Source organism: Apteryx mantelli, chromosome 14, assembly GCF_036417845.1.
Source record: "Apteryx mantelli isolate bAptMan1 chromosome 14, bAptMan1.hap1, whole genome shotgun sequence".
NCBI lineage: Eukaryota > Metazoa > Chordata > Aves > Apterygiformes > Apterygidae > Apteryx > Apteryx mantelli.
Window position 1 is genome coordinate 14,996,326 of NC_089991.1, and position 24,406 is coordinate 15,020,731.

At 38.3% G+C, this 24,406-nt stretch overlaps 1 protein-coding gene across 1 annotated transcript in view; it reads left to right on the plus strand.

Moving 5' to 3' along the window:
- GABRA1 (gamma-aminobutyric acid type A receptor subunit alpha1) overlaps positions 1 to 23,440 on the plus strand; it is a 41,840-nt gene extending 18,400 nt beyond the window's left edge. Inside the window, exons 5-10 of the mRNA XM_013953734.2 lie at positions 3,732 to 3,952; positions 5,614 to 5,696; positions 10,461 to 10,604; positions 16,261 to 16,413; positions 19,073 to 19,275; positions 22,995 to 23,440. Coding sequence (XP_013809188.2) covers positions 3,732 to 3,952; positions 5,614 to 5,696; positions 10,461 to 10,604; positions 16,261 to 16,413; positions 19,073 to 19,275; positions 22,995 to 23,303 — 1,113 coding nt within the window. The 3' untranslated portion in view covers positions 23,304 to 23,440. The remainder of the gene's footprint in view (positions 1 to 3,731; positions 3,953 to 5,613; positions 5,697 to 10,460; positions 10,605 to 16,260; positions 16,414 to 19,072; positions 19,276 to 22,994) is intronic.
- Positions 23,441 to 24,406: the final 966 nt, after the last annotated feature.

Consider the following 24,406-nt stretch of genomic DNA (forward strand, 5'->3'; position numbering starts at 1 on the left):
TTGGGCTTAGAGAAGGATAAAACACTGAAGCCCAAAACAATCTACTTCCAGAATTAGGAATAGGTATATCTGAAAGAAATGTATTGACCTCAGTATAGCTGAATTATTATAGCAGAAGCTATCACTACCTATGGAAAAAAAAATATTCTCAAAGATCATTTAAAAACCCATTCCGCATTGTCTCCTGATTTTCACTTAGTTAATATTGGGGAAAGACATCATCAATCTCTTAATAAAGTGTGTGAACAAGAAACACAGAGACAGGTGTTCACATATTTTGAAAACTAAGGCATTACAGATCAGTATTTAGCGTAAAACTCCTACTCACCTCCCCTAAAAAGTAGTGTCTGTGCAGCCTACTCATGCTAACTCTTTTGCTTAAGGAAATACATGTGAAATAAGAGACAAACGCAGAGAGAAAGATATAATGAAGAGCTTACCAGAATATAAAGTTCATTTGATTCAACTTCAGTGCAAATTTAGCATGGTGCAAGGTCCTCTGTGCATACGACACATTGGTTATAGACACTGTCATTTGAAGGCCACCCCAAAATTGCTCCAGTGACCAGACTGACTGTCCATGCAGATTGGATCGTGGGATTCAATTGCAGGGGGGCCTCAGAAGCAGCTGTACTGGCACACTAGGGAGAAGGGTGGGTTCCTCTAGGAGCCCGGGACTGATGGCTGGGAGCTGGGGATGAGTTATTCCAGCTGACGCCATATGTTATGAAACTACAGCCATAGTGAGGCACCAGGCATACCTAGACCATCTGTTTGCAGGAATCCAATGAGGCAGTTATATAGATAGTAGGTTGGTATATCAGGGAGTACATGGTGTTCCTACCCACTCTCAAGACACTCTTTAAGAGCAGCATAGACATAACATGCTATTCTATACAGAGAATGTCTTGGATCCTTCTTAAACCTGTGTACAAAGCAGGAGAAAAGCACTTTTATTCTAAAATAATAACATCTTTTTTTGGAAGAGTTTTGTGGGTTTTCAGGCATCATCTGAGATCGTGAATTGAACTAATCAACAGATAACTGGCTATTCTCAGATGACTGTCCGTACTATTTTTGTGAAGGTTTTGATTTACATTCTCTGGAATAAGAACATTTAAAATTGGCCTTTTTCATACAGACAGAATTATTTTTTCTAGTAAACTTTCATTCCATCTGTTTCTGTACTGTAAGCTCTTCAGGAAAGGATTCCTGTCTTCCTACCTTCCTGTCCAGGATCCAGTACAATACAGACCATGGTGTGTTCTACCCTATGAATAAACCAGCTATCTTCAGGGAGAGATAAAATGTAAATAAATTAGAGAACACAGAAAATGTGAAATGATTTCCGTCTTGGATCTCACATTTAAGCCAACATGTTACAAATATGCTATACTGCACAATTTATTGCCAAGGTGCAGAGAGGAATCTTCGTTCTTTACCTGCACACTAAGGAATGAATAATCTCCTCCATGGAGAGTTTAGTCTGAATCTCATCTGACTCATCTATTTGCACATATACCAGAGTGACAGTAGATGGCTTGGGGAAAATACTTCTCTCTCCTTATTCTGTATGACACTCTCTTGTAGGAAAAAAAAACCTAATTGGAATAAGAGTATCTGATGACCTGATCTTAAAATCAGCTCTCTGTCAGGATTTCTTTAAGCAGAATTATTGCTCATGTTAAAATGTGTAGTGGAAACTAAGGAGGTGAGAAAGCTCAGCCAAAATGAATTTATGCTTTATCGTGCAACAGCCTAGGATAGAGAAACATGTAGTCTGTGCCAGGCATGACTTGTCAGCTACTTTTTAATTGATTTTTTTGTCTTCTACTGTCAGATCCCTTATCAAATCTCTTAGACTCTTTTTGCTTTTCCAGCTTAAGAAACTTGTGTTAACATAAAGTGAAGAACCAGACTCCCTCCTCTCAACCTGTAACACCACCCACTCCCCTCCTTTTTGCAGTACCAAGATATAAAAAGGGAATGGCTAAAATTCACACTGAAGTGATGTCACCTTCTAGGCATGTCTTTTACCTTTCCCATGTGTGTAGGAGGAAATCTTCTGTGGTGCTAGTGAAATACAGTGGAAACCCAATATTTTAATGTCATTTTCTGCCCTTCAAACCTGCTTCTCTCTCTTCCACTCTTCTGCACACTTGGGACAAGATTTCACACACGGTTCAATCCGAAGCCTCAATCCAGCAAAATCCTAAAGCGAGTAGTTGGTTATAAGCACGTAACTGCTGTCACTGGAGCCAAACAAATCCAGGCTCCAGTAGCTCACTGAGCAGGTGACTAAAAAAAGTGGAAATGCTTACATTTAAATATGTGTCAAAATGATTCAGAGAACTGGGGTGTAAAGAATAAACCTCAAAGCAAAATAAGACCATCCTGTGGAACTACAACATTTTAATGTCCACAAGATATTTATTCAGGCATTTCATGCTCTGAAAACAGGAGAAACGCACTGACAGACAATCAATCACCTTTCTTATTTGCTGAGAATTTCTTGAAGAATAAACAGCTCACAACTACTTATGTTGCAATTTGTTAAAATGAAAATCACAATTTCAAGGCAGTCTGTTATGGTCACATTTTGCATATTCATTCCAGAATGCTTCTCTTCACTAACATATTCCTTGGGGCAGCTCTTTTACTTGTAGCTGTGTATATGCCCAAGCCATTTTCCCTCAGGATTTGCCATCAGTCCTTTGGCAAGAGATCTCAGCAAAGCTTTAGTTTCTAAAACAAAAGATTATCATTGAGGGTAATTTTGAACAGCTACATTTGACATTCATCACAACATCTTAACAATGAATGATAGAAAGGGCAGGTTAATCTCATACTTCAGTTCTGTGTTGGGGTGGCACTTTTTCCACGGAAAATACTGCATTATACTGTATCCACAGGAGTTTTTCATATTTTCACCCCACTCCATTGGGGAACTATTCAAAGATTTATTTATAATACCCTAAAATATGTTTTCCAATTTCAACCTCTTAACTTCCATTCCTATTGCTTTGTAATATGTCAAATAATTCTTTCATTTCTTAGTGAGTGCTGGTTATTTTAATTCTCTTCGTGTACACCAAACCAGCTACTGTGTCTCTTCCCTCATTGTTCCAGTCCTTGCATAACCGAACTATAATTCTTGGTCCAAAACTGGCCTCAGCTTGCACTCTCTGTAGTCCAATGATTTGGCCCACTGAGCTGTTTTACTTCTCATAAATCAGACCCCATAATTTCAGTGATCTGTGAACTTTTCCCAGGTTGACTAGATGTTTATGCTAATGAGACGCCTAGAACAAAAGGCGCTAGCAAGATCCTGTCTCGCCAGGTTTGTTTTATACAAAGAGACATATTCTTCCTCGTGCTACACATAATGGCTTGATATCCAAAGCTTTAAATTACCGTTTTATGGAAGGGTAAGGGAAAATGAGAAGAGGGTGAATTATTTTGTTTCTACAGTATTATATCGCAAATTCTTGTCTAACTTTTGATGTACAATTCTCCCAAACTTTTATTCTGTTGAACACAGTAATGATATTGTAACTGTTTAATAACCAGCTTCAGATATATTGGATGTAATATAGAGAATATGTGTTCTGATAATTACTAATTTCAGTAATAGTCTTGCTTTTAAGGGAACGGTAAGAATATACCTATCAAGTTCTTGTACTGCAAGATATTACATCATGAGAGTTTCCCTATTTTCTGAATTAATATAGGAGTACACTATAGATGTATTTTTCCGCCAAAGCTGGAAAGATGAGAGATTAAAATTCAAAGGACCTATGACTGTTCTCCGGTTAAATAATTTAATGGCCAGCAAAATTTGGACACCTGATACCTTTTTCCACAATGGAAAGAAGTCAGTGGCTCATAACATGACGATGCCAAATAAACTACTACGAATTACAGAGGATGGGACATTGCTGTACACAATGAGGTGAGCCCCAAAATAAAATATCCTTCATTTAATTTGACAATTTAACTTGTTAAAGCATCGTATTTTCCAAACAGGAAACAGGCAGGTTCCTTTTTGAGCATAATTTGATTCTTACTTAACTATTATTATCACAATAGGCCATAAGATGATGGAGAAATTGTGGAGTTTGCAATGTTCATTTTTTCCCTTCTGCTGTGCCACCTTTTACACTTACTGGATGTGTCTTAATGTTTGATTTTTAAAAGGTGCCTAGAGTTTTAGGCATCATCCAGCTTCCAGTGGACATTAATTTGGAGATGCTTTCAAGGATCCCAGCTCCAAAGTATCATGAAACCTAAAAGCTTAATATAATCTAGCCAACTCAATCAAATATATGAGTCTTTAATCTTTGGATACTATAGAAAGCAGAATCTAAGAACTAGCAGATGAGCACAGAATTCATTGCACATTTTTCACATTTGTTGTGTTTGTCAGGAATAGAGAGCATGAGAATCTAAAACTGGACATTTCTTACTCTTTTCATTACAAGAAACACAATACACTAAAGTATTTGAAAAGTTAGGGTAATACATGATTTCTGCGATGGCATCAGTCTTATTGGAAATATATTATTCTCTTCATGGATAACTGAACTTGAGCTAACCAGTCATCAGCAGAGGAGTTAATTAAATCCTTTGATTTAATAAAGATACACAGTGGTGGAACATTCTGGATTAAAAGACCTGAAATTTAAAAGTAAAAACAAAATTGGCATGTTGTCTCCACAGAGCTACACTTCCCCCATTTATGTCTCCCTGGGAATCAAGCAAGGTATAATGTGATTCATTTGACTCAAAGTCAAGATGGATAGCTTAGTACACAGGTGAACACTGAGCTTTTTTTTAATAATTCTAAAATGTTTTTAAAAGCAGTACAAGTATTTGGAGAAAACAAAGTCTTTAGGCTCTTGGGAGTCTGTCAAATATGTTCAGTTTTTTCTGAAACATCTTTCAAGACTACCTAGGCTAGGGCAGAATCTGCTTGGCTGGTAGTTATACAAGTCCAGGTCAATTTTTCTTGTCTTCCTAAATGCCTGGCTGTTAGAGATTTAATCCACAAGAGAACTATTCTTGGCAGCACATTGTTCAAATACGTCTTTTTTTTTGCCATAACCATTTCTTTTTCCTCACCTTTGCAAGTGCTGTAATGAAATCTTTTGCCTGGTATTCAAGTGTGATTGTCCATTCCTTGCTGATGCGTGTGACTGTTTCAGGAACTGTTTCTAGTTTATTTAATCTCTTTTATTGAGGAACCTGTTTACATCCAAGCTGAAGGCAACAAAAATGATTTCAGCAAATGACTGAACATCCAGAGTGGGCCAGTTTAATGATGACAGCAAGGAAATGATTCCAGTTGCTAACATATTTTAATCTGCACACCAGGTTACAACTGCAAGCATGTCTCCGCCATACAGTGAGACATGGTACAGGGGCAGTGCCAGTCGCACCGCTATGTCCACGCTCACCCGTCAGTACTGGGCAACCAGACAACCCATGCTAGCCGCTAACTAACCGCTTAACAGATATCATGCTATACTTATTTTATGTGTCTTAATAGAAGTCTATTTGCTATTTCTATGAAACTAGAATAAATGTGTCCTTTTGCTCATTAATCCGTTATAGATTGACTGTGAGAGCAGAATGTCCAATGCATTTAGAAGACTTCCCTATGGATGCACATGCTTGCCCCTTGAAATTTGGAAGCTGTAAGTTTATTTTTAAATTGAGGTTTCTCCCTTTTAAGGCCACTTTACAAAAGTATTTTGCAACTGAGCAAACCTCAAGGTTTTAAATCTTGTGTATTTTTCACTCTTCTTGCAGGGTTGTATTTTTTTTCTTATATACATATTTAATATAATGAACCTCTTCTATGTATCTTAAATATCTTCCAGTGTCATGCCTGGACATTCATAAAGGAGAAAAATGACTGCACTCCAAACATGTAGAAACTGAGTTATAGTTTGACACATAGAAAATATTGTTAACCTCACAGTTGCTTTATTTTGCTAAGTGACAAAATTGATATTACAGGACAAGTAATATAGACCATGGATAACTGAAATGATCTAGGTGAAAATAATTCCCCTCCCATAGTCTGGGCAGATTTTGAACAAAATTTTGTATAATATTATAAAATGTTCGTATTATATTTTTTTAAAAGTTCGAACTCAAATGAAGATGTCAACATGCCACAGAAAATGGTAATCATATGACATTTCTGCAAGTGAAAAATCTCATAAGAGAGTCCTATGCTTGCAAGATTTTTAATCTTAATTTAGAGAACACACTGGACAAAAACTAATGCAATTGAAATTCCATGTAATAACTGACACTACTTTCAGTAAGTCCAGAATTTTCCCCAAAACTTTAATTCAAATAAACAACCAACATGACATTGATCCTTGGAAACTTAACTAAGTATATTAGTTCAAGAATTAAGTAAAAAAAAAAAACAACCCTTCAACTCTTTAAATAAAAAAATATTAGGAACTGTTTTACTTTGGTTGCTTCAGCACAAACAAGGAAGACAAAATGAGTGGAAAATGTAATAGTGTACAAATTGTTTCCTCAATGGCTATTTTTTTCCAGTAGAAATTGGTCATTTCACTGATAATGGGTACTTAGTGGCTTGATCTATTTTAGAAGTCAACAAACAAAACACCCAATTCATTCTTCACAGGGTACCAGACAGGGTGATAATTTACTTTGGGCTGAATAGCTAGCTCTATGTTTACTATGAAAAAGGACTGATATGTTGTCTTTAAAGAGCTACTAGTCTCCTAGATAAGATTTAGAGAACAAAAAGCTCATACAAACTTGGAGGATAACTGACAAGAGTAGTTTACTACTTGGATGTTAAATTTTCTGACAGCACTTCCAATAAATCTTTCCAAATCTCCTGTAAAACAGAAGGGAAAAAAAGAAGCCTTCCTCCAACTAATAAAGGGCAAATAGCTGCAGTGGTTCCTCCATCAGTAACAGCAAATCTGTGCTCCTGGGATCCCCTGCGAGTACCAGTTAGATCGGGAGTGAGTTTCTTTTGAATTGCACAATACAGAGCATATGCCAGATGTATTCTGGATCTGGGAGGTGCTAATACAAAGTTCAACCATCAACAGTTTTTGAACAAATGTGAACCAGCAGACTGAATTTATATAGACGGGCTAAGAAATCTATCACCATATTCATATATCACTGAACGACAGCCTAAAACACCAGAGAGACTCTCAGATATGAATAATAGTTTCCATTTTTTTCCTGCACTCAGTTCTTTCTGGCCCACTCTGTCCCAGATTAGAGCAGTCTTGGCTCAAAAAGTGCTGGGTTTTCCAGATTACTAAAGATGTTGCCTCAACTAAATGAGAAGGAGATGCAGAAATTATGGATGAATGGGGATAGATAATACAGATGTGAGTACAACTCCAGAACCACACCAAAGGGTAAAAACAAGACAGCAAAAAGATATTTAGATATATTGTTTGTACCTTATGTTGGTTTCCTCTTTATCCTGCAAAATATCTTTTGTCATAATAAACATGATTTGTCTTAGAATGAACAAAACAGAAACAGAAGAAAAATAAGAGTTTTATTTCTGATTGAAAGACCATATCTTACCCTAACACCAGAGGTGATAACTGGTATTCTAAGCTCAAAGTACAGTCAAGGTCTGTCATGTTTTACAGGCTATTTTCCTTATTTGTTCTTTTGAACACTAACTAGCTACCATGCCAGCTGTCCTAAACCCACAGCAGTCCTTTACACAAGTGACATACACAAAATGAACAACTCCAAATGCTGGGGAGGCCATGGGACCAAAGCAAGGAGTTCTCACGGAAACTCTCCGCTCCCCTGCTAATCTCCGGGGAGTTTCTCACCCGGGACTGGCACGATGTGGAGCAGGGTGCATTCTGCAGCATGCTCTTACTGCAAACGCTGCACAGACACTTCACAGCCCAGAACAGGGCCTTAAACCTGGACCTCTCCCCTCCTTCTCATCAGATTATACATCGCAAGTGTCAGATTATAGAGTATTTCTGTCTCAATTACCATTTAGTTATTGATATAAATAGAAATATCTCCCGCTGGACTCAGGCAGGGTATGAAAATGGGACTCACAGTTGTACATACAAAAAGAGAGTAGGTCTTATGTTTAATTATTGCTTTTTCAGGGGGAATTGAATTTCAATATTTTGGGGCATTTCTATCAAATAATTTAAGCAGTTTATAAAATTCATCCTAATAGACTGAAAAATTATCTGAAAGAGACTTTTAGTTGTCATGAAAGCCACGCTTTAAGCACAGATTACAATATTACACTTAGTAACGCCGCAAGGTAGTGTCTGCCCAGCATTCTTTGTTTTGAATTAACCTGAATAAGGGTTTTTCCATGTCCTCCAGTTATTCCTCACATGCTGGAGCTGGATCCAGAAGGGCCTCGTGTTGATGGCATGGCACATGTCTCCCATGGCCTCTACCCACGCTGGAGAGGCCAATAAGTGCTTGACCTAGCTCCAAGGCTAAAGTGATTTGCCAAAATAGCAGCTTAAGCTAGAGGTTATTCCAATGTAAATTCAATGTGACAAATGCTAAAGAGGCTTCTGGAACAACAAAAAGCCATATGTTGGCAAAAGCAAAATCAGAAAGGCAGCTGCTCTCCTCAGCTCTTCCCACAAGAATCTGATTGTCAGCTTGGTTCACGACTACCCATTTAAAACCAAGGCCACTCCGGAAAGCAGCTGGGATACGAGCGGAAGGATGTTTTGTGTTGCTGCTTATGCAGTACGTGAGTCAGACACTGAGGTCGGGAGGGAGAACAGAGACTCCGCAGTGCCAACAGGGAACCCAACGTGCCGGTCCTGGAGTTGCAGGGCCAGCCAAGCTCGCTGGCTCCCCGTCTGGTGGCTCTCAGCAGGTCAGAAAGCAGGCCCCTGTCTTCCAAACTACTCTCGAGCTTCAGAGTAGGTAAAATGCTGGAAACTGACTGTTAACATTGCCATTCGTCCTTTATGTGACTAGATTAACAGGCAAATGCTTGTACTTATTGAGGCCATTGTTTTTAAGGTCACAATTATTAAGATGTAGATTTGCATTTCCCACTGCTTCCAGGAAAGCTATATGTTACAGTGCTTGGGGAATATGAAAGCTGAGGGCAAAAGCTCCCTTCTACTTCAATAATGCAGGAGCAAATGCCATGCAATTAACTGACTAGTGCACCCCACCCAGCGCCACCTCTGCAATTACTAACTGTTCTCGCTCACACTGGTAAGATAAAATTATTAACTCACAAATGAGGTCAACTGAATCAGATTCCTTCTCTCCCCTTCCTGTTCACCACTCCTGAAAGTGCACAGGGGAAATCTTATCCTGCAGGTAGCAGTCAGTTAGTTACCTAAATATACATGTCCGCTGCCATTTTAGCTGCACTAAGCCAAATGGCCTTTGGTGGGTGCAAGCTTTATGTAGGTGCTGGTCACGTGTTCGGTCCCACGTGTATGTCCTGGGTACTTGTAGATGTCCGAAACACACTAGGTGCCTGTCTGTAGACGAGTAATTCCCACCCGAACCTCTCAGAGTGGGAGCTGTCAGACTGCCGATACAGCAAACTGGCAGAAGAATTTTACAATGGGACTAGGAAAAAAATCCTTATGTATAGTTTAATCCCTGCATAATAACACACTAATAACAACACAAAACACCAGGAAGGTATATGCAGCACCGTAGATACAATGCTACTGAGTTGTCTATATAACATACGAGACTAATCAGGATTGTAGAGTCTACAGTGTTTCTCTTTTGCTTTGTTCAGGGCTTGAATAAGGGCAAACAAAGAAAAGAACTTTCTGCATTTTCCAGAAATAAGCAAAGCAGAAAAATACCTCCATTGTAATTTAAAACCACTTGAGCCTAGGCAGCCTCAGAAATGTCTGCTCTGCTTGTTATTCAGCAAGGGCGGTCTGAGGTGGGAACAACAAAACGGAGAGCTCTAGCCAGGCTGGTGAAGAGGAAATCGCTGAAGCTACTCAGAGAGGCTTATTTTCTTACAGTGGCCCAGTCAACACCACAACGAGTTGAAAAGGCTGGGGCGCATCTTTCTTGACTGGGCTTTAAGGTTAGAAAAACAGCTGGGGTCCTTGTCTACCCGAGAGACTCCCCATCTTACTGTCCCTTCCGATTACTCAGATTTTATACAGGTAGGAATGACATAAGGGATGGAAAGATTTTCATGCCATTGAGGACAAAACTTTAGTCAGCCCTATAGTAGATGTTTAGCTAATCATGATATGGATAGACAAATAAAATCAATAGTATTTCCCATAGATAAAAAGTTCGAATAAACGAGCTGTGGGTTCTCTACAGAAAATTAAAGAGAATTTAATATCCAAATTACTGCTCAAATGTTTTTTTCTGTTAAAGCTATATCAGAAATAAAAAGTGAAAAGCTGAAATACAATGTATTTCTTTTAAATTAGATGCTTATACCAGAGCGGAGGTTGTGTATGAATGGACACGGGAACCAGCAAGATCAGTGGTTGTGGCTGAAGACGGCTCTCGACTGAACCAATACGATCTGCTTGGACAGACTGTGGACTCTGGAATTGTTCAGTCCAGTACAGGTGAGTAAAATACATTTTCTGGGAAGGGCCACGGGTCTGCACTGATAGAGGATCTTTAACTGCCAAGACAGAATTTAGACTGGGAAAAAAGACCCGAAGAGCAGAGAGCAAGGGATGTAAATTGCAATATATGAGCTTCAGAATAGGAAAACATGACTGTCAAAAGATAGCATATCCTGGGATTATTTTCGTACTTCAGATGGTGGTTAAAATGTTTGAGCAGTTCAAAAGTTTACTATAGTGACATATCTAGCCAAAACCAAATAGTAATTTACATTAGAAAGAGGCACTCCTCCTATCTTTATCATACTATCTGCTTACTATATAAGCTGAAAAAGGAACATCAGAATATGAATCCCCAGAAGATCGCATTCCTGGAATAGACAGTGAAGTGAGCTCTCAAGGAGGTATTTAAAGTAAACAAAACATTTCACCAAATTACAAACCATTTGGAACAGCCAAACATAGGATTTAGGTGTCTTAATGCTAGCACCAGCTTTAACTCCAAAACTACTAATACTGAGATGTAGAAAAATAGCCCATATTTACAGTATGTAGCTATAACTTTGGACTTTGGAGCAGGCTAAAAAATTTTTACTTTTTCTCTGCTCAGTGGAAAGATTTAATCTTTTTATTTTGGCTATTTTGAAAGGGGAACAGAGACCAAAATATAGTAATAAACTGAGCATTGGAAATGAACAAGAGCTCAAACTACTGACTGGATTGAATGTACAATGGACCAGAGAGAAGTGCTCCACTAGAAGTAGCAGCACTACTTTGAATGCAGCCAAGGCAACGGCTAAAGTAGTACACTTATACTTGCATAAACCAAAATTTTTTAGTGTTTCATTCACAAAGTGAACCAACAGTTAAGGGAAAGTGAGTCAGTTTAAGGTGAACACTAAATTCATGCCTGAATTTTTTATTTGGCTTGTCACCATATACTCATATGCCCTATTAGCCAACAAAATTTCTCATAGGCAAATGGTTCTAGTGGACTAATATTCAGCTTGGAAGCTTATGTCCAGTTAATGTAATCACAAAAGTAAGTAGGATGGCAGCAATAAGGATTTTGCATAAGAACAATATTAACACAACTGCATCAATAGATTTGCTGCTTTTGTTACTGAGCGCTAAGGCATGCGCCAGACAAATGGAAAGGGAAGAATTCGCAGCCTGGCCACAGTTAGAGATGTTGCTGTTGACTTTTGTGGAGGCAGTAATTCACCCCAGCTGCCCCTTGTGGAAAAGTCAATAGGATTTGTAAGGAACTGCAAGGAGCCTGAGCTCTTTGCTCTTTCCGTTGCGGAGCTGCTCACTTGGAGCTCACTCCAAGAGACCTCGGCAACCTGCACGACTGCTCTTTCGCTCTCAGTGCCACTTCTCTGCTCACGGGACGTATTATGAGGATGGCAGGACAGTCAGAAGACACTCATAAGCCTGGGAAGATGTTTAAACTCGATGGCTAATAACAGATATATTTCAGGATAATTAGATAGCAATGTGAGCAGCACCCTATAAATTCTTAAGAAAGGCAGATAATAAATTTTTCAACAGTACTGAAGGCAAACCTAGGAAGTATAAAAATTCTTGATGCATTTCCATGAAGAAACTAAATTATCTCTCTTTTGCCTGTGATGCTTTATAGGTCTGAATTCCACCTCCTTTTTCTATCTGAAAAAACACTTTATCATGCCTATGCATAACCTTAAATGCTGTATATTTGACGCTTGCTAAAATAAATGTTATTGTCTAGATGCAGAAAACATTACAAAGGACTAAATACAGTGGTTATCAAAACTAAAAATAAACCCATTAAATTATCTTCTTGGTACCAAACACGCGATCCCTTTAAGTTAATACCCACTAAGAATATAGAGTGGTGGAGGAAACACATTTTTGTTTGCAAATTCAATGTTTCACAGAGAAATACTTCTCCTTGACATTTGCCTTTACCAAAATAATGCAGGGCATCAAAAGTGGTTAATAATCACTTTTCTCCCCATTTGGGTAGGTGTTGTCCCAACAGTCCTCCAGCACATCTTTATCCTCTGAATATCTCTGTTATGAAAATTATGAAAGTCTTCCCTACTTTCAGAGTTGTGGGGGGTGACTCATCTGACAAAAAGACAAAGAAACTGAAGACAACCTTCATTTAAGAGTTCTCAGCACCTATATTAGGCAAGAAAATGAAGCTATAGAGCAGCTGATTCTGTGGATCATTGAAGGAATCTCCAAGATCTTGTGCAATTTTAAGATGAAATTTATGGTTGCCTGAAATTCCAGACATGTAATTTCCAAGGATGTGGGGGGAGCTGGGTTACACTGAACATTCTCAAACCTCTAAAATGATTTGGTGAAACTATCAAGTCCTTTTTTTCCTTTAATTTCTTCCTTTGCTAGAAGGCCATCTGCTATCCTCATTTCTGGATCTAGGAGAAGACAACCACAAATTCTGAATGTTTTATGAAAAGAGATCTGCAATTGTCACGATTTTGAAAGACTAAAATGTTTCTCAAGTATAATTATTCATCCATGCTGGTAATGGAAGATTCATCTCCATTTCCTTGCATGCACAACTACCATTTGGTAAACAAAATAATAGTTATTGTTGCTGTTGCTATGCTCAAGCACAGTTATCCATTTCTGAGATGTATGTGAAATTACTGTCTGTCTCCAACTACTGAGTCTTTTTGATCCAGAAAGACTTTAAAATTATCTTTTTTGTAAGATCTCCTTAAGAGAAAAACAGATGCTTAAAGGGTTTCTACAAATTTCTATTTACATGGATTTGTTTTGCCACCTTGAAAATATTTTTGTGCTGAAAATCAGCAGGATTTGTACTCACTAAATGGTATATTCTTTTTTTAATGTTCTGTACATCTGCTGAGATGACACTTTTCTAAAGAAGATTTTTTTCTGCTAGGTAATACGGTATAAAAAATAAATGAAAAATACTGTGCTTTAAATTAATGGCAAGGAAAGCTTTATTTCTACCCATAGTGATATAAAAAGTATTATGATAGCTAAAACTCAGTCACCACCTCAAACCTCATGCTTGATGTTGTGATACACATTAATTTTAGGTACCCATCTGACAATCATCTGGGTTTGTTAAAAAATAATTTACAGAAGTAATAGCTCTGAAGTAACTATAATGAATATCAATCGTTTTCTTCTGAGGACACATGTTAATTTATACCACCTGAACATTTGGCTTTTAAAGATTGTGATATACTGTAGAATTAAGGGCCGATTAAGAACTGCAGCTGCAAAAGTGTTGAGCACAGACACAAACTCTTCTAGAGCACTGGAAATGTTCAAATATGGAAATGGTTCAAAAAGTTTGGTTAGGGTAGATGAAGAAATTGTGTGACCATTTTTAAAGGTTTCATTTTGTATAATATGAATAAACTAATTTAAACTTCATGGAATAAGTGAAACGAAAAACAAATTAGTTTATCTGCTCAACACGGTTATTTGTCAAAGACCTCAGGGATTCCAGGGCAGTTAGAAAGAAATATCTTAGAGATAAATAAGAGAATGTAAGATGCATAAACTGCAACTCATGTTATTTTTCAATTAAAGCCTAAAAGTAGTCAGAATCCATGAATATAGGAAAGATATTACTCAAGGACCATTTGAAATTTTAGAGTGTGGGGAATTATATGGCTGAATTACAAACCTTTGAAAACAGAATTATAGGAATTCTCGCTGGGAAGTTGGACAGCGGTCGGCAGCTGTCGTGAATGCTGACATGCATTTCAATTAAACAAGGCCATAAAACGCAGGAAGCTAAAGATACATTAAATAACTGGCGAATTTTCATGTCCTACAGTTATTTAAATAAATCTCATCAAAGATTACTTCTAATCAAAGATATCTTCTAATATATGATTGCAGTCCATTGGTAATTTTGAGACTTAAAAAATGTTTTTGCCTTGTAATTTAATTGTAGGCATTATTCTAGGCCTGTGCTTTTCCTGATATACTACTTACGGTATTACCCTTAGCAGACTACTAGCTCAGACCTGTTACAATATTTACCAGATCACAGTAATCCCTATCTTTTTAATTGCCTTTATGCTTTGAATCTTGTTCTCATTTTCTAGAGGTTAAAAATACTTTGATAATTTAAGCAGCTAAATAAAGCTTCAGAGTACGGTGCTGTGTTCACTCTGTATTCTTAGCTTGCCATCTAAAATCACTGAATTACTTCTGACATATTGTTGTGATCATGCTATATCTGATTGCATTAAAATAGCTTCCCACGTCATATTTTAGTAGATAAAATTAAATTATTGGCTCTCCAAGCCAAGCCTGGTACCTTTCATAAAATGATAATCAGAGGTACAGAGTAAAAGAAGGTTGTTTTGGTGAAAGTTAAAGAAAGGTAGGCAAAATTCTAGTAATAATGCCCATTATACTGCTCCTGCCAGTATTATTTCTGAAAGAAATTTTTCCCTGTATATCCTTTGCTCTACCTCTCAAAATTGATTCTCTTTTCCCCCTTTCCTACTGTCTTCTATTTTATATTGAAACATACCAGGAATATTGTCACATCCTATTTATAAGCTTGCCTCAGGGTTATAAGTTGAGCAAGATTGTTCATATGAATGTTCTTCTAGACTCTGAATTAAAGAAAAGGGCATTTGACATGCTTGGTGCATAAGCAGTCAGTGTCTAGACATAGCTTTTCAATCCAATTTAGGCTTTTCCTGTAAAAGTGCAACTCTCTCTTTCCAGTTGCCTATATTTTAAAAGAGAATAACAGTATTTTCACGTGTCATCTCTAATTTAGACAGAGATTTTTGTTCAGTTACAAGTCCACCTGTTTCTTTCCTAAACTAATGTCTATTTTATGAAGAATCAATCTATCCTGAACAAAATGTCACAACAATAGATTTTCCTATCTTTTGAGAATTTTTTTTTTTCCAAAATCCATTTTCAATGATGTGGTAAATAATAGTGTGAAAATGGGGCATTATTTGCTGTGCTCTGGCAGGAAAGGTTTATAGAGTTGTATAAATACTTAAGAACCCTTTTGATTGTAATCCCATCTCACATGTTTTTGCAGCACCCAAAAAGGTAGTGTTCATGAAAATATTCTGTGTGATTCTTGCATCAGCCGTTTGCTTCAGGAGAGATTACTACTGTCACAGGGTACTGCACTGGCAGTGCACAACTGCTTAATCTTCAGAACAGAGAAAGCACAGGCAGTGGTGATTCAAACACAGTCACATCAACCATTGCATCTTAAGCCTGGCCTGGCTGAAACACGTCTGCGTGTCTGTCTTGATTTAGCCTTTGAATGCTGTTTACATGTGTATATTGTGGTGGTTTTCCATCTTCTAACGGGATGAGGCCTTGCACAAGAGACCTGAACAGCCACCAGTTAATGCAGACTTTCATTCACTACTCAGAGGAAATGAAAAGATGTGAAATTAATTAACGCTTCCCAGAACTGTCTGGTTTTGTATTATTAGTGGAATTTTAATATCTGCTTTATTAAATGTTTTCTTCATAGCTTACCCAACTCGATCCAAGGACTATGTTTTTATAATAGGGGTGAATACAAAGAAAAATTGCCTCCTACAAAGCCTTCTAATTTGTAAAGTCGTAAAGGCTTTAATTTTCCCATTTTTCTTGTTTTTAGGGGAATATGTTGTTATGACTACGCATTTTCATTTGAAGAGAAAGATTGGTTACTTTGTCATTCAGACTTACCTGCCATGCATCATGACAGTGATTCTGTCACAGGTTTCCTTCTGGCTTAACAGAGAATCTGTTCCAGCAAGGACTGTATTTGGTAAGCAAAACCTATGCACTGTTTGGTAATGGTATGCCAAATACGTATCAGAAATGTTATGGTAAAGTAAGTTATGTGATATTAGAGAACAGCATGAGCCTGTACATAGTGCCATGCACAATAGTTAACATTTCATTGCAAAGATGTAGCAGAAACTGATTTTTTAAGATCTAAACTATTTGAAATTGGTTGTAAAAAGAGACCTGAAAATATCTTGAATGATCTAGTCCAGTTCTACTTTTCTAAAGCAAGTATATACATAAATGTAAATAATACACATGTATAATAAACATAAATAAATAAAAAGGGGAAACAGTAGCAATGACATTCGTGGCAGAGACTGACAAAAAGGTTTTAATCAGTGAGTGTTGGCCACTTGACATGCTTAGGCCATTTGAAAATGCTCATCTTAAACATCTTTTTGTATAATCCCTTTTGTACACTGCTGCTAAAGGTCTGTTCAAATCAGTGACAAAATTTATTATCCTTAGGTGGTGAATAGATTCAGTCAATGAATGCAGTTAGAGAATCTAAAGGACTCTTCAGTTATACAGTTGGTCCCTGGTGTTTTAACCACTGACTACAAATGCTTATTTTAAAATTAGAAACAAACAACTAGCACATTCTTTGGAGATATTAATCCGTGACAGGTATATAATTAAAAAAAAAAGATGTAACAAAAGTTCTGATAAAGAAAATAGAACATGAGATTTCTCCAGCGTGACCCAGCCTTTTTTGTGCTGCTCAGGTGGGGCCGGAGGGGTGCAAACCGGCCAGGCAGGCTGCCTCTGCCCCCCGTTTCCCTCGCTCCGTGCGGGGCTGCTGGCTACAGAGCTTGTCCGTCTACACCAGACAGAGCGGGAGAGCCACAAGGCCTGATCCCGAGAAACACCGAGACCCTGAGACTCTCGCTGAACAAGAGCTATTTTTATTGACTTTTTCCAGGCACTTTCTACAGCTGTGCTTTAGTTTCCTAAAGCCTCTGGAAATGAGCCACAACTTGCACACCCTTAGACCTTATGGAACGAGCAGAGGCCTTCTGCTAGTATACAGTTGTGAGTTTAGAGAAGAACAGCTTAAAGCATAATATAATTTAATTTGTTTTACATAATATCATTTAGATTAAAATCTGAAATCAGTTCTGAAGTTTTATCATTGACTCTACTGAGAATTGATATGGGACTCTTAAAGGACTCAAGGCTATTAAAATTGTAACTATTTTATCCCCTTTGACCATGTCATTTAAAAGGAAATGTCAGATTGGCAATTTGCAATGCTGTAATTCTTTGTCCCTAGATGGAAAACAAAATTTCCTAGTCTCTCAGTGAATAACGAATAGTACTGTATGATGTTGAAGCTGCCATCTTTACAGGCTCAAGAACCCACACGTCTAAAAGTTTTCCTTTTAGAAGACAGTTATTTAGTAATCAGGGTTGTGTTTATTTGGTCATAATGTATCAAGATGGGAGCTTTTTCATTCCCTAATAGCACTGGAAAAATGTCTCTCTATATTTTGCATGAATATATGCATACACAGAAGAACAGCTTACATCTTTTAGCCCACTTACCACTGTAGATAAAACAAATCATAAATCCTATTTTGCTACTACATAAGAGGAACATAAGCTCACTAGTAATGAGTCAAAGACAAGATTAAGTTGTCTCCTAGGGAAGAGAAATTGCATCCTCATTAGGCACCAGTAATTCAAGGTCTTTACACTAGTATGTAAATATATCATTCATTATTTGGCCTTTTTTAGGCCACTGCACATTTTCACTAGCACTCATTGCAGTCAAAATAAACTTGCAAGAGACATTTAATACATGACACTGCAGTTGTCAAGGTAACTTGTGAACATGTGATTTGATGTAAATGTCTAGCCTGCATTGTAGAGTTTTTTCAAGCATCTGTAAGTGGCGTGAATTCAACACAGTCCTGCTGCTCGCAGTGAAAGCTCCATGGCTAGTGAAGGGAAAAGGTTCAACAGCAGTATGAAGCTCTGATAGCAGAAATCCAGATTGCTTTATCATTGTTCTTACATATCTTCTTTGCTATTTCTAGGGCATCGTGAATGAAGGGACAGAAATTTGTAAAACCATCAGTTCAAATAAATGTAGTATCACATACAGCTAATTGAATTTGTGCATACGCTTGAAGGAACAACATACACTAACATTTACTAAATAAATTGTTTTGCAATAATCAGGCTAATTAACATGAAAACAATACTTCCACAGTTTTCTATCTAAATATCTTAGAATTGTTGCAAGAAGTAAAAATGTGGAACTGCTAGAGCTGTAGGACAATTCACAGGGCTTGGATAGGGAACAGCAAAGGTGATTCTCCAAATTTCATGAAACTTAAGTAGCAACCAGTCCCCAACTCAAAATATTATTCTAATTCCAATTTTTGAAATCAGATTCTACTAAAACATTGCCAAAGAATAAAAATATGAAAGAGGTGTTTCAAAGATCCCTCATTTCCACAGAACTTGAAGTCTGATACCCCCAGTCAGCAACTGAATTTAAGCAGGGAAGTCCAAAAGAAATAGGGAGGGAGAAGGGAGAAACAGGGGTTTCCCGTCTATTGTAATAGTTGCAAAATTAAGCACAAAATATAGCCAAAGATCTAAAGACACTAAAACTATCTGCTTTGCAGGAGTGACAACTGTGTTGACAATGACAACGCTGAGTATCAGTGCTCGCAACTCTCTCCCCAAGGTGGCCTACGCCACAGCCATGGATTGGTTCATAGCAGTGTGCTATGCCTTCGTGTTTTCGGCACTCATCGAATTTGCAACCGTGAATTACTTCACAAAGAGAGGTTACGCATGGGACGGCAAAAGCGTCGTTCCCGAAAAGGTAACGCTGCTTACCGCGTACTGCAACAGGTCGTAGCGTGTCACGCGCGGGCGCTACGTCTGGGCTTTCACCTGTTAGAGCTTCTGCGCAGTTTAACTAAGTTTACCAAAGGAGCTTCCTCACATGACCGTGCTGGCATCGCTGTGCACAATTTGTCTGTCACCCAGTACGCTGAAAACGCTTGTTTTCTGCAGTTAATTCCAATGGACAGTGGTTATATTCAGCAGTCAGGCAGCCGAGCGCTGTGCAACAGAAAAGGGGGCCCAGTTCGGTCCTGTGCCTCAGGCACGTGAAACGCTAAGTGGCAGAGGGCAGCGCTAGGGGAGAGAGACCACGCGCTACCTCCTCGGGGGGCCACGCTTTGCTAACGATAGTTACTTAGCACCGACTACCCAGACACACAGACTTCTAACGTACTGGATGATATTTAATGCTACTGATCATTCCAAATTTATGCCCATTCTGCTATTTTTTGCAGAGAAAAAGCTTTTTGCAAACATCCATTGAGATTTTGACTTCTGTGACTGAACAGAAAGAAGATAAATGGGGATTTTTTTGAGGGAAGGAGACTGATTCTCTGCTGTACAAGCCAGGGAAAACATGAGTGCCTCAGTATAAATATAGAAAAAAATCTTGTGGCTGCTGTATTTTACAGTTTCCAAAGTATATTTCTTCTCAACGTAGAGGAGACATGCTATCATCCTCCTATCGTTCCCCAATTTTTATAAAATAGAAATATCATTAGTTTTACTTCTATAGCTTATGGGAGAAACTGATTTGGGGGGAAGGGTGTATGCAAGGTTGTGCCGGGCACGTGCAACCCTGATTTGTACCTCTCTGAAGGCATCAGAGGGACATCTCACCCGCTCCGCTCGGTCTGCCATCGCAGGCTGGCCGGCACTCGCAGGCGCACGGAGAAACTGCTGAGGACATAAAAGGGATGAAAGAGAAAGTTTTCCATTTCCTATGAATTATCGTGTCAGCCGCTTCTGTGAGGAAGCTCATTTTGGCTACTTTTTAAGAGATCTTGAAAGAGAATTTTTTACTTGTCTAATTGCTTTTTATGAACACTCACGGACTAGAGTTTCAGCAGAATAAATATTTGGAGGAGCAGATGTTACTCATGGTACACGAATATGTGTTTAATTCAGGAGCATAGGTCTAAATATAAATATTGGGTTTGGGGTTTTTTTTGCTATTTTAGTTGCATAAGTCATCTAATAATAAAATAGAAATGAAATTAGGACATTTTAACAACAATAACTAACAAAAGTACTGTAGAACAACTGAATGAAATAACTTAATGAACTTATACTAATGAGCTGCACAATTGTTTGCTGGCAAATATTGAGTTTTCAGTTACTGATGATAGTTTCAATGAAAATCATTTGTCTGATTCTTTGTGGTGCTCCCATCTTCATGTTTTTTTTTTAAAAATAGATTGTATTAACAGAACAAAATCCTTAGATAGCAAGTATTGCCTTTTTTAATATAGTCTATGTTGTAATACAGTTGTTACAATCGGCCATTTCACGTGTTTCAAAGATAAGCTGCATTTGCAGAAAAAAGACAGTAAAAACAGCGTTCAAATACTGTTTGAAACACTGCAAGATGTTACGGCTTCGCACTCCTCGCGAGGTGAGGGTCGTGGCGTGCCCTGCGGTGTAAGGCAGCAGGGACAAACCTGTCCCTGGTGGAGCGCGTCGCCGCTGAGCGCGAGGCAAAGCCAAGCCAGGCAAACCGGCAGCGACCGTGGCTTAATAACGTTTAGGGCTCCGATTAGCTGTCGTGTTACTTGTTCATAAAAAACCTGAATTTGTCATAAAATATTAAGATCCTGACTGGCGTGAGGCCTGTGCGTGGATCAGACCCCTCACGGAACTGAAGTCCCCGGGGGGGCCCCTCCTCCGCGGGGCGCGCGGCCGCTCGCTCGATGCCCGACGCCCGGCCGAGGGGCAGCACGGCTGCCTTGGCGCTCGGCCGGCAGCGGGTGAGCCGCGCTCCTGCTCAGCGGCATGGCGAGCGAGCCGCCGGAGGGGGCGGCCCGAAAGCTGCCTACGGGCAGGCATACCAAACAGCTTCCTGGCTTGCTTTTTTCCTCCTTTGAATATTTTCTTCTTCGGGTGTTTGTCTCTCCTCTTCAGCAGAAATATTCTAAGATAATTTGAAGCTTTTCCTTAGCCTCAAGCTAGGCTGAATACTCTTTTCCTGAAATAAAGAGCATCTGCGGCACAGGCAGCATCTGAATCCCTTTTCTTACAAAGTAACAGAAATTCAGCGTCGCAGCCCCCATGTCCTTGCCGCGCGGGGCTCCCCGGCACTCGAGCCAGCCTCTGCAGCCCCCTCGCCCCGATGCGCTTGCACCTCCCGCAGCCCTGCTGCTCCCTGACACGCTCTCCCCTTCAGCAAAAGGGGTTTTGACCAAAGCTTCCCTACTCGGGGGCCACTGGCTTGCCTGTGCAACTATTAATCCATAGCTGATCTGTCGTAAATAGTCTTATGACTGCTTCAGAAAGTACTGCCTCTCTGGGACAGCTGCTTCCTGAAAATAGAGAATTATAGCTGTTATTTTACAAAATGATAAAATAAATCACACTGCTAATTTTTTTCTTTAGCCTTACCATTTTGTTTTGTTTCTGTCCTTCTACAGGATCAAACCGTTGATATCTGCTTTTTCTTTCTGTGGCAAACACAGCTTAAAGATTTTCTAAGCTCTCAGAGTCTTTTTGTTTTCTCGTAATCAGAGGCACCTGGAGCAAAGCGGTGCTTTTTTCAAGCCTCCTTGCCCATCCGCTACCTCTCTCTTCCATACTTATCTTTGTGCAGGGCTGGGGGGAGATTAGGACAGTCTGCAACAGGCACAGCTGTATTCCAGCCAGGATCCCCAGAGGCCAATTTCTTTTTCCCCCCACAAGTAGAATACTATAAAGCGTAAGGACCCAGATCAAAATCTAGATATTCTTTCTGATCATTAAGTTCTTCTCCACTAAGATTTTCTCTCTTTTGCAAGATTTTTTTCAATCTTTCTAGGATTCTTGCTTTAACAAAATAAGCAGATGGATACCAAAATCATACAGCTCTATAAGCCCCTGTATTTATAGGTGACATTTCAGCCATTATGACCCAGCTGTAGCACTCAAACAAGCACTTTAAGTATCTATTCCATAAAGCGTTTGCTTTTGGTCTAAACCCCTAGCATATAGAATAGCAAGCAGCTTTGCATGTTATTAAATGATCCACTCTTTCAGTGCTTAGTCACATGATGTTTTTAGGTATGAATTGTGTAAGAATGCCTCAAATAACATTATTTGTCTTAATATTGGAAAGCTACAGTAAGCAATTCAGTGTCTCTTAAAGTATTTGTCCTGGTCAAGAAGTACAATTGATTAAGGGAACATTGAATTATGAGTGGTTTGTCAGTATTCATTACCATTACAGGTAATTTTGTATATCAGTGATCCTAGCTATCAGTAAGTCCTCATTATAGCTTATCCATCATGTAATTTGGTTTAATTAATAAAAGTAATCAAAATGAATGATTCTATCATTTGCTCTACCTGAATATTTCACATGAATCATGTATATAGACACTAACTTTTTACTTAGAGCGTATTACAATTGTGGTATAAATTCCATGCATGACGAAATATTATAGTGCTTTGTCATAATATTATCTATTAAGAAGACAGTAAGAATAAAATATTTTCTTCTTTCTTCAGCCAAAGAAAGTGAAGGATCCTCTCATTAAGAAAAATAACACATACACAGCTGCAGCTACGAGCTACACCCCTAATATTGCAAGGGACCCTGGGCTGGCAACGATTGCTAAAAGTGCAACAATAGAGCCCAAAGAAGTTAAACCAGAAACAAAACCTGCAGAACCCAAGAAAACTTTTAACAGCGTCAGCAAAATTGATCGACTATCAAGAATAGCCTTCCCATTGCTTTTTGGAATCTTTAATTTAGTCTATTGGGCTACCTATTTAAACCGGGAGCCCCAGTTAAAAGCCCCAACTCCACACCAATAACCTCATTTACTCATATAGTTCTGTTTTGTGTTTTGCGCTGGGAATTGCTTTTAGTTTTCACATACAGTAATTCCCATTTGCTTCATTGCCTCTGTCTTAATGAAAATAAAGGTTTCTTTGACAAAAAGTAAAATATATCTATATATTTAAAAATCCCTGTGTGTGAGGGAAAGAACAATGAGCTACATACTTTTGAAAAGTGATTCTGAAAAAGAGAAAGGAAGAGTTCTAGCAATGAAAAGCAGGAAACCGTTTGCAGGTAGCATATTACTGAACGTCCCAAAAAGATATTGTATATGTACGTAAAAGAGATATTTTTATTCTAAGGATTGGGAGGAGTGGGAAAATGTTCTTTATGATGTTCGTGTTGCACATACTATACTGTACTTACCATTTATTCAAACGCTGTTTATGAACTTTTCAAGGATGTAAAGCTTTCCATTTGTTGAATTCCATAAGATATCTTATTTTCCTAGCTTTTTTTTCCCTTCTATATTCCAAACTACTTGACATATTAAATGGTCTTGAAAGAAAAAGGAAATCTGCTCACTCTAGGTACAGTTTATCACTGTATAGCACATTTGATCTAATGGTAACAAATGCTTTAATCTGCTGTCTCACTGCAGTCTTGTTCTAAGCATTAAGTTGTCACTAGACTAGATGTAAAATCAGTTGCACAATCAAATGCAGATCCCAAGTTCCCTTTGTCTCCTGTGTAATCCAAACTATTCCTGGAGGCTTTTACAGGTAGCTTTTACACATCACTATGTTTTAGAGAGTTTAAAAAAAAAACAAAAAAGTTTTGCAAGCTCTAGATATGTTGAATGTATTCTTTTATAAAATGATACATTAAAAAAAGCTTTAGACTGAAATTTATGGATAGCAGAAAGACAAAATATAGTATTTAAATAATATATGTAAATATGCAGCATGAGATTGTACATTTTTTTACTTTTTTAAAGTTGTGTTCTTAAAACATTGTGTAGGATTCACCTCTTAGCTCTTAATATGTTGTTAAATGCTCAATAAAACATATTTAGAGCCTGGATAAAAAAAAAATCAGTGGTACTGGAAAGCCTAAAAATACATGGAAAGTGCTTGGA